The sequence below is a fragment of the Carassius gibelio genome, chromosome B16, assembly GCF_023724105.1.
Source record: "Carassius gibelio isolate Cgi1373 ecotype wild population from Czech Republic chromosome B16, carGib1.2-hapl.c, whole genome shotgun sequence".
Classification (NCBI taxonomy): Eukaryota; Metazoa; Chordata; class Actinopteri; order Cypriniformes; family Cyprinidae; genus Carassius; species Carassius gibelio.
In genome coordinates, this window is record NC_068411.1 from 5,068,534 (window position 1) to 5,084,885 (window position 16,352).

The 16,352-nt window shown below is 37.0% G+C and overlaps 1 protein-coding gene across 1 annotated transcript in view; it reads right to left on the bottom strand.

The window, feature by feature from the left end:
* The window catches only part of LOC127974857 (uncharacterized), a 63,494-nt gene extending 54,662 nt beyond the window's left edge, over positions 1 to 8,832 (bottom strand). The window contains exon 1 of the mRNA XM_052578424.1: positions 8,358 to 8,832. Coding sequence (XP_052434384.1) covers positions 8,358 to 8,451 — 94 coding nt within the window. The 5' untranslated portion in view covers positions 8,452 to 8,832. The remainder of the gene's footprint in view (positions 1 to 8,357) is intronic.
* Between the last annotated feature and the right edge of the window lie 7,520 nt (positions 8,833 to 16,352).

A 16,352-nucleotide genomic window follows, 5' to 3' on the forward strand; every position in this document is an offset into this window, starting at 1 on the left:
AGTAGAAGATCGATACGTCACTGCGTGACCTCTCTGTACAGAAGTTCCAAAATGAAGGACGCGTTAATTTTAGCTGTAGCGCAGCATCCTGTTTTATATAATACATCTTTAAAAGATTATAAAAATAAATAAAAAAAGAAACTGGATGGTTCGCAGTCTCAAAGGAAACAAGAACAGATGGTACATTTTAATGAGGACACGTGTTATTTTTTTATTGCTTAGTGTGTATATATTTATATATAGAGAGAGAGACAGAGAGTACAATATAATAAGACGCTTTCGACGCCATCACAAAAGACACAGTACAAGTGTGATAACTGAGGGGAAACGGTTACATCTTGCTCCCGCCCATATTCGCAGCGGCGTCCGAAATAATTTTGCACGTTCAAAGTCTAGTGTGACTGCCCCTTTACAAGGACCCCCCCTCTGCAGATGTTACACTCCCAACTCTTCTCTCTCCTTTAGCTGCAACAATGCGTCCAGGATTCTGGACTGTTGTTTGGCCTGTTCCAGATGTCTTTTGCTGTGAACCCATGCCTCAACAGGACTCTGCCCAGCTTATCAAAGAATTTTGCATCATTTGTAAGATTAAAACTGTATTCTAGAGCGGGTACATTTGATACATCCTGTCTCAACTGTACCCCGCCGACCACTTTAAACATTTCTCTAGATTTTATGATGAACCCTGCATGGCACAGATTAAGGCTTACCAGAATGTAAGTTACCTTTAATAGTCATGTAAGGATGACAAGCTATTCAATGTGGAAGGGATGTGGTGAAGTGAAAAACTTACCTTTGAAATAAACTTTCACCGATATCTTCGGTCTGGAGAAGCGCATGTACTTCAAATTTCCCATTATTAAAGAGAGAGCTAATACGCATGTGCGAAGAAAATATCACAGATCAGACAAGTTGTGAACGCACTTTAAGGTGTTTCAAATGTTTCAAAGGTGTTTCAAATGTACCCCACACATAAAGTTTTTTTTTTTCTTACCATCTTTTGGGGGTTTCGTGCTAGCTGGATACAAAACTTCAGTTTAAACCATAGTCAAATTAGTCGTCGCGCACATAGTTTCTTGAAGAATGATCATATGACTTTTTATATACACGTGACCTGTAAATGCGAAAAAATTGTTTCCATTTCAGTTTTGCAAATTATTCCTTTTTCGCATTGCCTGAAAACCACCTCATGTGAGCGTAAAAACTTTCTGATATATGAGCATTTTTGCAAAATGGACACATTTCCATTTCATTTGTGCACTTTGAAGGCTAATGGAAACATGCCTACTGATAAGTGTGCCTGATGCACATGTGAAATTTGAAGGCAATGTTTTTGCATTCAAATGTGGATTTTTAGACTAAATTCTAATTTTTATTTGATTGCCCTAGTTTATTGCTTTTTCTAAGTGTGTGTTATTATTAAGATAACTTTGTTTTGTTCTTGAAATAAGCTTAATATACAAATTAATTTATAAATAAGAACCTACCTAGAAAAAGGCAACACAAATACAAACTAATCCTGAAAATACAGTATGTACAGTTTTAAATTGCATATGGTTGTCAATACAAAATAGGCTAAGTGGGTAGATCTCATTTATTGTCATTTATACTCATTACTGTACTTTAATAATTAGGTGGCAATGATATAATGATATTCTGTTTTAAAGGGGGGGGGGGGGGGGGGGGTGAAATGCTATTAAATGCATACTGAGTTTTTTACACTGATAACTTTTACTCTTAAGTGTATTCCTACCTCTTTTGGAGGGAGCCCAAAGAATAAAGCTGCTGCTTTCAGAAGTAAAAACTACATTGCAACTACATTGCAGCACTTAAAGCCTCCTGAGGAGACCAAACTTGAGCCCTACTCAATGAGGTCTCTCCTCTTCTTCACATATCGGGCCAGGGAAGTAACAGGAATGTTTAACTCCTGTGCTGCACTCCTAATTGACCTCCCTTCCTCAACGCTTTTTGATTCCCTCTCTAAAAGATCTGCAGCAACTCCCCTATTTAACTCCTAACTCTGAAGCGGGGCATCCTGCAACAGGCATAGTACACACATAAACAAAAAAGTCTACAGGATATACAGTTTTACAGCTTTTCAGTCCATCTGTCCAAACAAACAGATTTAAATGTTATTCTCTTAAATGAACTCTGGTGTATCAACTGTACCCATTTACCACCTTGCATACTTTACGATATGCCCTAATATCCTTATGTTCTACATGTTAGAAAATATGTCAATAAGAAGTAAGCAGTTTAATATCACAAATATCAAATGTTGGTTTAATTTGCTTTGTACATTGTCTGAATGTGACTATTAATTTTTGATCTTACGTTGTGCAACTAAACTGCATGTGCCGCAATAGGATTCTAGTGCGGGTACATTTGATACATCCTGTCTCAAATGTACCCCGCTGACTACCTCAAACATTTCTCTAGATTTTATGACATTGCATGGCACAGATTAAGGTTTACCAAAATGTAAGTTACCTTTAACAGTCATGTAAGGATGACAAGCTATTCAATGTGGAAGAGATGTGGTGAAGTGAAAAACTTACCTTGGAAAAAAACTTTCACCGATATCTTCGGTCTGGAGAAGCGCATGTACTTCAAATTTCCCATGATTAAAGAGGGAGCTAATACGCATGTGCGAAGAAAATATCACAGATCAGACAAGTTGTGAATGCACTTTAAGGTGTTTCAAATGTACCCCACACACAAAGTATTTTTTTTTCTTACCATCTTTTGGGGGTGTCTTGCTTTTAGACTAGTCGACTAACGCTAGTAAACATAAACATAAACATAAACCCTGTGACCTGTAAATGCGAAAAAATTGTTTCCATTGCAGTTTTGCAAATTATTCCTCTTTCGCATTGCCTGAAAACCACCTCATGTGAGCGTAAAAACTTTCTGATATATGAGCATTTTTGCAAAATTGACATTTCCATTTCATTTGCGCAATTTGAAAGGTAATAGAAACGCACCAATTGATAAGTCTGCCTGATGCACACGTGAAATGTGAAGGCAATGTTTTTGCATTCAGATGTGGATTTTTAGATTAAATTAAAAAAATATTCAAAATTCTCATTTTTAATTGATTGCCCTAGTTTATGGCTTTTTTCTAAGTGTGTGGCATTATTAAGATACTTTGTTCTGTTCTTGAAATAAGCTTAATATACAAATTAATTTATAAATAAGAAACTACCTAGAAAAATGCAACAAAAATACAAACTATTCTTAAATGCAGTATGTACAGTTTTAAATTGCATATGGTTGTCAATACAATACAAGTCAGTGTATCTCATTTATTGTCATTTATACTCATTACTGTACTTTAATAATTAGGTGGGGATGATATTCTGATTTAAGTCAAAAATATTTTATTGTCTAACTCAGAAAATATTTAAGTAAAGCTAATGCTAACAAAGAGAACTCATTACACTGTAGAAAAATAATCATAGTTACAGAAATATAAATAGCACTATAATATTTTATTATACATATATAATTGCAATATAATATATATTATACTGTTTAGACTTGTTGGTCTAGAGACTTTTGTTTTTTTTATAATGTGTGGACTCAGAGGTTTGTGAATTCAAAATATTTAAGATAATATTGTACCGATTGGGTAAGTGGTCTATTGTAATAAAATGACTCTACCCTCAGTACCTGATCTAATGTCAGTACCTAAACTAACGTAGATCTGGTGGCCAGTAATATACTGTAAAATCTTTACTGGTCTTCACTTGGAATTTTCTGTCAAGTTACTCTTAGTTACTATTTGAATTCAGCCATGCCTGGATTATTTCATCTGTGGCAAAAGGCCCCTAAGAACCCATTCCGAATCTTCAGTATTAGGCCTATTTGTCTCTAGACCACTACATTCTCTTTCATTTAGTTTTTCTCCAAAGTGCACAATTATCTAGGATTTTTGAGAAAAACCAAATACTAGAATCTTGACAAATTTGTCTTGGCAAAATGTCACCTCCATAGTAGGTGTAATATTCAGTGCCACAGGTGAAAGGTGAAAGTTCGGTCTGAAGTAAAGTGCTGTCTGCTAGCTATTCTCTACAGATGAATGATCTGCTTTTATTTATTTATTTATTTATTTTTTTTACTGAAGAGTTGGTTAGTATCTGCCTTCCCTCAAGCTGTTACACAACCTGCCTCCTGATCCTCTGGCTTCCCTCAGTCCAGCTTAAACCACTGATGTTCTAAGATCTGCTCTAACGTCTTGGTTTGAGGCCTGACCAGACACTGCTCTATCAGATCTTGAAACTCTGTACAAGTTTTCAAAGTGGAAAAAGCTGGTTAGTCATGTATGCTCTTTATGAGAGCATAGCACATGCATGTTGTCATGTATGAAAAGCTTCTGAAAAACATAGTATTTTGTACTGTATTCATTTTTAAACAGGGACAATCTCCTGTGTGTTACACTTACTGTACTTTAAATATCAATCATTATGTTTTATATCAATCAGTTTCCCCTTTTATTTTTAATAGCTGGGAAGTTGAACACCCTGATATTGTGTCAAAAATGTATGTTTGTATTATTGTTGTGTGCTGTTGTCTCACCACTGGAGAAATTTGGTATCAAAGGATGACGTGCTTTTTGCAAAACACTCATGGGCTGGTCTCCGTTTACTATCTCCAAAAGTACCATAGCCAAAGACCAGACTGTTGATCCAACCGCCTGTTGATGATCTGTATAGGAAGCAAGAGATTAATTGCTCACAGAAGTCTTTAGAAAATGAAATCACAGAGCTCTGTTAGTCTACTTTGAGATAATAAGCTTTGAATCATGTACATTATGAGACATATTATAGCATTACATCAACTCACCTTCAGAGCAAGACATGTTAATACGTTTGCTACAGCTGAAGTCTATTAGTTTGAGCTGCAGTGTCTCTGTGTTGACCAGCATGTTGTCCGTCTTGATGTCATTGTGTAAGATGCCCCGTTCAATGCAGTGTTTGGCTGCAAGCACCGCTTGCCGCATTAAACCACGTGCCACAGATTCATCCAGACAACATCCATGGCACATGGTAAATTCCAGCAAGGTCTGACATGGATGTGGATATTCCATAACTATGATGAACTGATGTGGCTGATCAAACCACTCGATCATTTGTACAATGTAGGGGCTTTTCGGAGGTGCGCACACCATCACATTTATAACCACTTCTGACAGCAGAGGTTCTGTAGATCCAGGCTGGAAAAACAAGTTTTGACAAAAGGTTAGCTTGACCTTTCACTTCTGTGTGTAATATTGACATTGAGATACAGCAGAGTCTAGAAGTCTGAGAGCACAATTGAAAATGCTTCTTCTTGTCACTATTTCCCATTATAAACTACACTATAGTCAACACAGTTTTTCTAAATTAACTTACCACATTAATTAAGCTGTTCCAGAGATTCTTAGGTAGAAATTTGATAGCAACCTGCAGAGAGACAAATTGTTTTAAACATGTTTGCAATTATCTATATGTTCATTTTTACATAAAAATAAAAAATAGTACGGAACAATGATGAAAGTAAAAGAAACAAAGACAAAACTAAAAGTAACTTTTTTTTTTTTTTTAAATAAAGCAGGAGTAGTTTACCTTCCGTCCACTAAATCTGTGAGTCCCCTTATACACAGAACCAAAACCTCCCTGTCCCAACTTCCGTCCCACATCATAACGGGAGGAAAATTTTGCTGAAAAAAGAAAACATGCAGAAAGAACAGATGAGCACTACTTTCTTTTGATTCTCTTACATGAACTCCAAAAGGCAGAAAGAAGAGTTATTCAGATAATGTGGCTTTTATAAACGGTATTCAATGCATTAGCTAAGAGCAGACTATAAAGGCAATCAGGGAACCAGGAAAATAATGATATACAAGGAAGTATGTGATTCAAAACAAACTCTATCAACTAGAATACCACAGGATTAATTTTGAATACCAAACAAGGAATTAAGATACATGTCAGGAGCAAAAATAATTTATACATTCGGTAGGAACAAATATGAAAAATAAATGGAACAATTTTTTTTTTTTTTTTTTTTTTACAAAAATACAACAAATAAAACTACAGCTATTATAGAAGTAATGACAGTAGACTCACCTGCAGTTGGCCAAAAACCAGATAGGACTGGGACATGTTTTTGTTTAGAATTGTCCAGATCAGAGTCAGGTGTCCGCCTGCAGCTGCATGAACCAGAGGCAGATGACGGCTCGGGATCAATCAGATCCACAGCAGCTGTCAGAACGAGACTGGAACCTGGAATGGGTTTTAGCTCAGGAACATCCAGACCCATGTCAGACCCATAGACTGGCATTATCTCCTGACTGGATGGTCCTGGGACAGGTGCACGTGTTTAGATTTATATATACATAATAAATATACAGAGTGTACACCCATATATTATGTAATAAACAACTTTTATTTTGGATGCGATTAATCATTTGACAGCACTAATAAAAATACAATTACAATAAAAGTAGTGACAGTAGATTAATAATGACAGCAGACTTACCAACAGGTGGCTCATAACCAGACTGATGTGGGGCAGGCATTGGCTCATTATTCAGTTTGGATGGGCCTGGGACAGGTGATGGCTCCAGATATGTTGGCTCAGCATTAAGTGTCAGCCTCTCAAGGCTGAATAAATCTGGCTGGAGATCTGAATTATCCTGTTGAGCCACTGGGTCAATGGCAAATGGATCTGGAGCCACTTTGTTGCCCCTTTGGCAAAAGAGAGCAGCACACTTAACAACCCTCCATGTTCGGCGGAAGAATGCACAGATGCCTTTCTTCTTCCTCTTTGTTGATTGTTGTTCTACAACAAAAAAAGAAGAAGAAGAAGAAGAATGAAATAGAAACATAATTAAAAATTAGAAACCGTAAGTCAAATACTGAGTCTAAACATCACGAAGAAGGAAGAACACTGGGTGAATACAGATGTTAGATGAGACAACTGGTAAAATGGACATGTACTGTGTGATTAATCATCTTGTGACTTTCTCATAATGAAAGAATATACATTAAGTTCAGACTAAACTACAAGGGATGATGCAAAGAAAAACTTGTGGTTCTGACATTTTTTGATGTAATCTTGACAAGGTATCATTAAGTTAGGAGCATATTATTAATTGGGCATAAGTGTAAAAGAGCAAACAAGTAGGTAAAATGAAAATCCCAAAAGGAGATAAAAAATGACAGTAGACTTACCAACAGCTGCCTCAAAACCAGATGGACCTGGGACAGATGATGGCTTGGGCTCGGTTAGATCCATGTCCGGTTTCATCTCAATACTGGATAGACTTGGTACAGGTGTTACATCAAGACTAGATAGTCCTGGGACATTCATTGTCTCAGAAACCAGTTTGGATAGACCTGGATTCAGTGTTAACTTTAAATCGAGGCTGGATGGACCTGGGACAGGTGATGGCTCTGGATCAGCCTGATCACTGTCAGATATCACCTCAAGACTGGATGGTTCTGAGACCAATGACCCATCAGGATCAGCCGGATTGGTGTTAACTGTCAGCTCCAAACCAGATGGACATGGATCGATTGATAACGCCCATTCAAGGCCAGATAAACCTGGCTGGAGATCTGCTGGATCATCAGATGGAAATGGGGCCAATATATCGTCCCCGTAGCAGTGTAGGGTGCAAAGCTTTAAAGCCTTCCCAATTCGCCGGAAGAATGCATGGATGCCTTTTGTCTTCCTCTTTATGGTTTGTTTTGCTAAAAGAAAAGAAGAAACAAAGAAATAAAAAGGTAAAAAGAAATTACTACGTTACTAGAAAATTCAAGCCAAATTCTGAGGTATAAACCATAGAAAGAAGAACAATGGATGAATACAATGGAAGTTAATGAAGTGTGACACTTACAGGTGTGCTGTATTAGATTAATTTACAGGTGTGCTGTATTAGATTAAATTACTATATGTCAGAATTTATTTTCACAGTTTTTTTTTTACTATTATTAATTCTATTTATTTAGAATAGAGTTTTCATTTATATTTTCTAGACCCCTTAATCGCCTACGTCACTGTGACGTCACCGCTCTAGCTGGAGGCAAAACATAAGGCAGAACTCATAGCAGGTGCGCTAAAAGTTTGAGGTTTTGACTTTAAAATGTCTTCTTGTTGGGTTTTTGTCTGCCAGAATAGAAGGAACAGCACTTTTGCCGGATCCCGGCAGACATTCCTTCACAGAACTCAAGAAGACGGTTGAATGCAATACGGCTTAAAGACTGGACGGAGAATATCATAAATAATGCTCCTGCTTGCAGTGCACACTTCATATCAGGTAAAATAATATATGCATAATATGAACTGGTGTGTTGGTTTTATCTAGCAACCTGTTGGGCGGTTCTCCATAGCGGCTGCCGTGGGAGAAGCCTGTTGTTCTGAAGAGCTTTTTCCTCCAGCTGTCTGTGGAGAGTCACTCATCATCAGCTGAACATCTGCTGACACTGAGCTGCTGAAGTAGAACTCCACTGACTCTAACGCAGGAGAAACGCGTGTTGACTGTGTCGCTGTCAAACTTGCTGAATTTTTGTCGACTGTCCGTCTTGATAGACTTCGAGTCTCTGCTCAGGTGAACGTCTTCGCTTCTGCTCGGAGTCTCACTGAACTGAAGTGATCTTCAGAGCGCGCGGGTGTACAGTTTATACCGTGTGACGTCATAATATAGTGACGTTCTCTCGGGGAGGAGGGGGCGGGGCGTGTTTCACTGAAGCGCGCCACGCCCCTAGGTCGTTTATTTACTCGTGTTCGGCTTATTATACTGTGTTTTAGCGTCTCGGCACCTCTGTACATTCAGGGGGCAATTATTTAATACTATCGAGTGATGCTCTTTTTAGCGCATAATGTTATGCCTATAACAAAAAGGCTTATAACAAAAGTTTGGCATATAACCAAATTGTTACATAAGTGTAACAGAGAACTTCATAATAATAATAATTAGTTTTAACTATTATTAGTAGTAAAATAAAATTAAAATCTGTAAATTATGGAAAGTGATTAATCCCATAGCCATTAGTCACATAGATTGATATATATATATATATATATATATATATATATATATATATATATATATATATATATATATATATATATATATATTAATAATACATAGATTAATATATTAAATATCTTACATTTAAATATAATAAAATATATTTTATACAATATAGGCTACGTAAATATATTTAGAAATATATAAAATATATTTAAATATTTGATTTTGGCCACTTTTTAATATTTTTCACATATATTAAACATATGTTAATACATATTTTTGGAAATATTTAAATATATTTATTTCCTGTAAACATATGTAAATACATTTATAATATATCTTTGCAATATATGTCAGTTTATTAATCTTAATTTTTAACAGTTGGTAACAGTAAATTTCTTTACATTCAATACAATTTTATTTGTATAGCACTTTTTACAATACAAATCGTTGGAAAGCAACTTCACACAACATTTATGTTTCTATAATATTTAGTAATAGCTTTTCAGTGGTGACTCAGTTTATGTAAATATGGCAGAAATGTATGGGGGAAAAAAAATCAATTAAAGATGTAATCAATGTGAAGATCTCTGCACTCATACAGACAATGCATTACAACGCTCAGATGACAAACACTATTAACAGCAATTACTGTATTATGATGTAATCAAACTTATAGCAAAATTTGGTGGTCCTGTATGTTGTTTCAGGGTTGGCATCATCTGAGGTCATCTGAGGGGTTGACATAATCTCTTCTCAAGTGTTCTGGATCCAAACTGAAGCTTTTCTAAATCCTATCCCATGGCAAAACAGAGAAACAAATAGACATAATTATCGTAGCTGCTGCTCCAACCAACTAAAATGTATTTGTTTAACCCAAGCTAAAGAATAATAATAGTGTGCATTTGATCAGGTATAACTGCAGTTCAAGAATATGAGATGGCATTAGTGCTGGGCGGTAAACCGGTTCACACCGAAAACTGGTTTATATTTTCGTTATGATGTTAATTTTGAATATACTGCCATACTGAATTAAAGTGAAAGTGCAGTGTTCGCGAGGAAAAAATGAACATCGATTGACATGGAAACGCAGTCACATGGGTTTTTGGCTAGGTTTAAAATAAGAAAAAGAGCACTTTTAGAGGGAAAACAAGGAAAAACAATATATATGTTCACTTGTATGGAAGCAGAAAAACAAAGTTCATTAAGATCCTTGGGATTGCTTGTGATAAAGATTTAAATGCAAAATGCATGAGACTGTTTCTGTCTTTGGTGTTTTAATTTTAAATATTTTAACAAGAAAAGTAGGCTAATTATTGTGTTTAAATGTCTTGCCGCTTGCTTGAGCAGCTTATTAAACAAACCTAGAAGTAAAATGCATGAATAATTCATTGTTTATATTTATTAAGTTTAAACTAATGTCTATATGAAAGATTTTTACTGTTCTGTGATAAAAGACTAAACCGGCGCGGATCAGTAGCGGACTGCAAACGCGTCACGTGTGAAAGCACAATGAGTCTGTGCTGCGGACTGCAAAGGCACTGCAGGCAGATTATGTGTGAAACAGGCGTTACAGCCAAAAAGAGGTATCTGGTCTGTTGTTTGGAGGTTTTTTGGTTTCCAAAAATTCGACATCGACCAAACATCCGTTTTATGCAAGTGCTGTCGGGCTAAAATTGTCGCAAAAGGCGGAAACACGAGCAATTTGTTCCAGCACCTTAGCCGCAACCGCGTCTTGGAATATCAACCAGCAGAAAATGCAATGTACACCTGATTATGCATAAATAAATAAAAAAATAATAAAAAAACGTCATAAACCAGAAAACTGGTATTAAAAAAAACAAACAAAAAAACATGATATACATTTTTGGTCAAACCTCCCAGCACTAGATGGCATTATTTGAATGCTTGGCCAAAGAGATGTCTTTAATCTAGATTAAAACAGAGAGAGTGTGTCTGAACCACAAACGTTATCAGGAAAGTTATTACAGAGTTCGGAGCCAGATTTGAAAAAGCTCTACCTCTTTTAGTGGACTTTGCTATCCTAGGTAGGAGTTTTGTGACTTTAGGGAGTGTGAAGGATAGAGTGGTAGAAGACTAGTTAGGTACGCAGGAGCTAAACCATAAAGGGCCTTATAGGTAATTAATAGTATTTTGTAACTGATACGGAACTTACACAGAACAAAATTATAAATGCAACACTTTTGTTTTTGCCTCCATTTTTCATGAGCTGAAATCAAAGATCTAAGACTTTTTCTATGTACACAAAAGGCCTATTTCTCTCAAATATGGTTCACAAATCTGTCTAAATCTATAATAATGAGCACTTCTCCTTTGCAGAGATAATCCATCCACCTCACAGGCGTGGCATATCAAGATGCTGATTAGACAATGATAATTGCACAGGTGTGCCTTAGGTTGGCCACAATAAAAGGTCACTCTAAAATGTGTAGTTTTATCACACAGGACAATGCCACAGATGTTGCAAGTTTTGAGGGAGTGTGCAAATGGCATGCTGAATGCAGGAATGTTCACCAGGGCTGTTGCCCGTGAATTGTATGTACATTTCTCTACCATAAGCTGTCTCCAAACACATTTGATAGAATATGGCAGTACATCCAACCAGCCTCACAACCGCAGACCACATGTAACCACACCAGCCCAGGACCTCCACATCCAGCATCTTCACCTCCAAGATTGTTTGAGACCAGCCACCCGACCTGGACCGCTGCTCCAACAATCGGTTTGCATAACCAAAGAATTTCTGCACAATCTGTCAGAAACCATCTCAGGGAAGCTCATCTGCATCCTCGTCGTCCACATCGGGGTCTCGATCTGACTGCAGTTCATCATCATAACCAACTTCAGTGGGCAAATGCTCACATTCGATGGCGTCGGGCACTTTGAAAAAGGTGTTTTCTTCTTGGATTTATCCCGTTTTTCACTGTACAGGGGAGATGGTAGGCAGCGTGTATAGTATTGTGTGGGTGAGCGGTTTGCTGATATCAACGTTGTGAATCGAGTGTCCCATAGTGGTGGTCAGGGTTATGGTATGGGCAGGTGTATGTTATGGACAATGAACACAGGTGCATTTTAATGATGCCATTTTGAATGCCGTGACGAGATCCTGAGGCCCATTGTTGTGCCATTCATCAACAACCATCATCTCATGTTGCAGCATGATAATGCATGGCCCCATGTTGCAAGGATCTATACACAATTCCTGGAAGCTGAAAACAACCCAGTTCTTGGATGGCCAGTATACTCACGGGATATTTTTTGGATGCTCTGGATCGGCTTAAATGATAGCATGTTACACTACCTGCCAATATCCAATAACTTCGCACAGCCATCGAAGAGGAGTGGACCAACATTCCACAGGCCACAATCAACAACCTGATCAACTTTATGCGAAGGAGATGTGTTGCACTGCATCCCACCCCAGACCCCACAATACAGTAAAACTGCACATTTAAGAGTGGCCTTTTATTGTGGCCATCCTAAGGCACACCTGTGCCATAATCATGCTGTCTTAGCATCTTGATATGCCACACCTGTGAGGTGGATGGATTATCTCGGCAAAGGAGAAGTGCTCACTTACACAGATTTAGACAGATTTGTGAACAATATTTGAGAGAAATAGACCTTTTGTGTACTTATAAAAAGTCTTAGCTCTTTGAGTTCGGTTAATGAAAAATGGGGGCAAAAAAAAAATATACGTTTAGATTTTTGTTCAGTGTAATAGGTAGCCAGTGCAGAGACTGTAAAATTGGGGTAATATGATCATATTTTCTTGACCTAGCTGCTGAATTTTGGACTACTCTTTTTTATTGAAGATGCAGGACAACCCCACAGCAGTGCGTTACAATAGTCCATTCTAGAGGTCATGAATGCATGAACTACATTTTCTGTATCAGAAACATGTAACATGTTTCGTACCTTGGCAATGTTTTGAAAATGGAAAAATGTTGTTTTTGTAACATGGGAAACATGATTTTAAAAAGATAATTTGGTGTCTAATATAATACCTAGGTTTTTGACTGTAGAGGAAGTAACATTACATCCCTCTAGCTACAAATTATAATCTACAAGATTCTGTGTACTGTTTTTTTGGTCCAATAAGTAGTATCTCTGTCTTTTCCGAATTTAATAGGAGAAAAGTATTGGTCATCCAATCTTTTAAATTTTTAATACACTCTGTTAGCTTAGATAATTTGGAGGTTTCATCTGGTCTCGTTGAGATATATAGCTGAGTATCATCAGCATAACAGTGGAAGCTAATTCCGTATTTTCTAATAATATTACCAAGGGGCAACATGTACATTGAAAATAGAAGGGTACCTAGGACGGATCCTTGTGGCACTCCATATTTTACTGATGATAAATGAGATGACTCCCCATTTTAGTAAACAAAATAGTAGCGATCGGACAGGTAGGATCTAAACCATCTTAGAGCCTGCCCTTGAATACCTGAATAGTTTTGTAATCGATCTATCGGTATGTCATGATCTATTGTGTCGAACGCAGCACTAAGATCAAGTAAGACTAGGAATGAGATGCAGCCTTGATCTGATGCGAGAAGCAGGTCATTTGTAATTTTAACAAGTGCAGTTTCTGTGCTATGGTGGGGCCTGAAACCTGACTGAAATTCTTCATACAGATCATTTTTGTGCAGGAAGGTGCTCAATTGAGCAGACACAACTTTTTCTAAAAGTTTAGACATAAATGGAAGATTGGAAATAGGCCTATAATTTGCCAGTTCACTAGTGTTAGGGGAATTTACAGTTAAAACCCAAGGACCAGGTGTTGTCGCAATGAAGACCAGGAGTCAGAGATGAGTTCAATTAATAATAATAATTTTACTTGAAGAAAATAGTTTGCAGTTTCATAAGCAGAAGTCAGCTTCAACACTCTCGAAGGAGTTCGTAGGCCGCTCTGACGTACAATACAAACTCAACCATAGTTATACTCCAGACAGAAGACATTAGTTGCATCAAAGCACTGGTCAGCAGCAATCTGATTGCTTCCAAAACCTAGATAAACTCAGACAATCTTCCCATATGGGCATAAACATCTTCAGCATATCTCCAATGATTGTAGCGGGTGTCAGCACGGGTGAAGAAGACACCTCATGTCAGGTCCAGATGTCAGCAATGTCAGCAGAAACTATTCTTCTGTACCGAACATAGGTGCTGACACACACACACACAAAGCCCATATCTACAATTCAAGGTCCTCTTGCACTGGCAAGTCTCTTATCACTACGGTTGGATACACACACATAATAGGCTGACATTAATCTTGAGGAATAGAAATACAGGATATAACAGGATTCTTAATATCTAGTATACATTTAGACATGTAACAGTCATTTCGTCCCTCGCAGCACATGTAGGGAAGGCCTCCCTCTGACCCTTTTAGCTGACCCTGTGACCCTAGGAGAAAGAATACACTCACATATGTTCCTGTCTTTTAATTCTAAACACTTCTAAAAGGGAAAATATATATATCTGTGCAAGCATGCATTTACCTATACGCATATAGATGGCTTTTTATTAATTTAGTTACATTATACAACAATCTTGGAGGTTAAATACTGATCAAACACTTGATTAATAATTACACAATATTAATGAGATAATATATATATTGAAGAAAGGATATGATCAGCGGCATCCACTCAATCCTCTCCTTCACTAGGATCTAGTTTTGGTTTCTAAATAAGAGGCTTAAGAACCACCAGCTTGAATGGTTTTGGGACGTGTCCTAAAGATAACGACGAGTTAATGATATTGAGAAGCGGTTCTTCGGCTACAGGTAACAACTCTTTCAGTAATTTAGTGGGTACAGGATCTAATCAACGTGTTTTTGGTTTAGATACAGTGATAAGTTTATTTAGCTCTTCCTGTCCTATGGTTGTAAAGCACTGCAGTTTATCTTTGGGTGCGTTGGATGAAACTGAAGTGTTAGATGCTGTAGAATCTACATTCGCTATTGTATTTCTAATGTTATCTATTTTATCAGTGAAGAAATTCATAAAGTCATTACTATTTAAAGTTGGTGAAATATTTGAATCAGGTGGCGTCTGGTAATTTGTTAATTTAGCCACTGTGCTAAATAAAAACCTTGGATTGTTTTGGTTATTTTCTATGAGTTTATGGATATGCTCAGCCCTAGCAGTTTTTAGAGCCTGTCTATAGCTGGACATACTGTTTTTCCATGCAATTCTAAAAGCTAGATTGTTAACTGTCTTTATTGAATGAACTGGCAAATGAACAGAAAATAACTCGGGCTGGCACAGCTTGGCAGAACTACTGTTGTTCTGTAGCATAATGCAGCAAAAATATCTAAGATAAATTGACAGTTTATTCTTAAACCAATCAGCGAGCTCGAATAGTGGAAGCATAGTTACAGTTTAATATTATTTTTTTCTTATTTAATTATATATATGAAATTATGGTATTATGTTATGACAGACATTTTTCCATTTATTAATGTTATGAAAAATGTTAATAGTAATCACATATGATAAATGCAGGGAAATAGTTAGGCTGACAGAGAAGATTTCAGAATTAGAGACACACATCCAAACTTTAATTGAGGACAGTAAGAATGTGAGGGCTTTAGATACGGCTTTGGATACATCTAGCTCAGGGAATCCTGTACATTATTCGGTTCCGGCAACAGAGCCCCCGCAGCAGGGCAACTGGGTGACAGTGATGTGGCATAGACATGGGTCAAAACACTGCTCTTCTGTTCCGATCAAAACATTAAACAGGTTCTCCACACTCAGTGATGCACCCACTGAGAAACCTGATAAAAGTGCTCTAGTTATTGGTGATTCTATTGTATGGAATGTGAATATAAAGAAACCAGCCACCATAGTCAAATGTTTACCGGGAGCCAGAGCGCCTGACATCTTGGCAAGTTTAAAAGTGCTGGCTAATGCTAAGCGTAAATACAGTAAGATTGTTATTCATGCCGGCGCTAATAATGTTCGACTTCGCCAGTCAGAGATCACTAAAAATAACATTAAAAAGGGTGTGTGAACTAGCAAGCACGATGTCAGACACTGTAATATGCTCTGGTCCCCTATCGGGCGCCGTTTGTAAATCTTCTCATGCTGAAAATATTAGCAACATTTTGTCACATTTAGCTTCAAACAATGTAAAAAAAAAAAAAAAAAAAACGGTATGATTTTTTTGACGGTCACTTTTTAGCACATTTACAACAATATTTGTCAACTTAGAGATATTTTAAATAGTTAAATATAAATATTAAATGTTAAACCTAAATGTTAAATGTTAAATCTAAATGCTAAATCTAAATC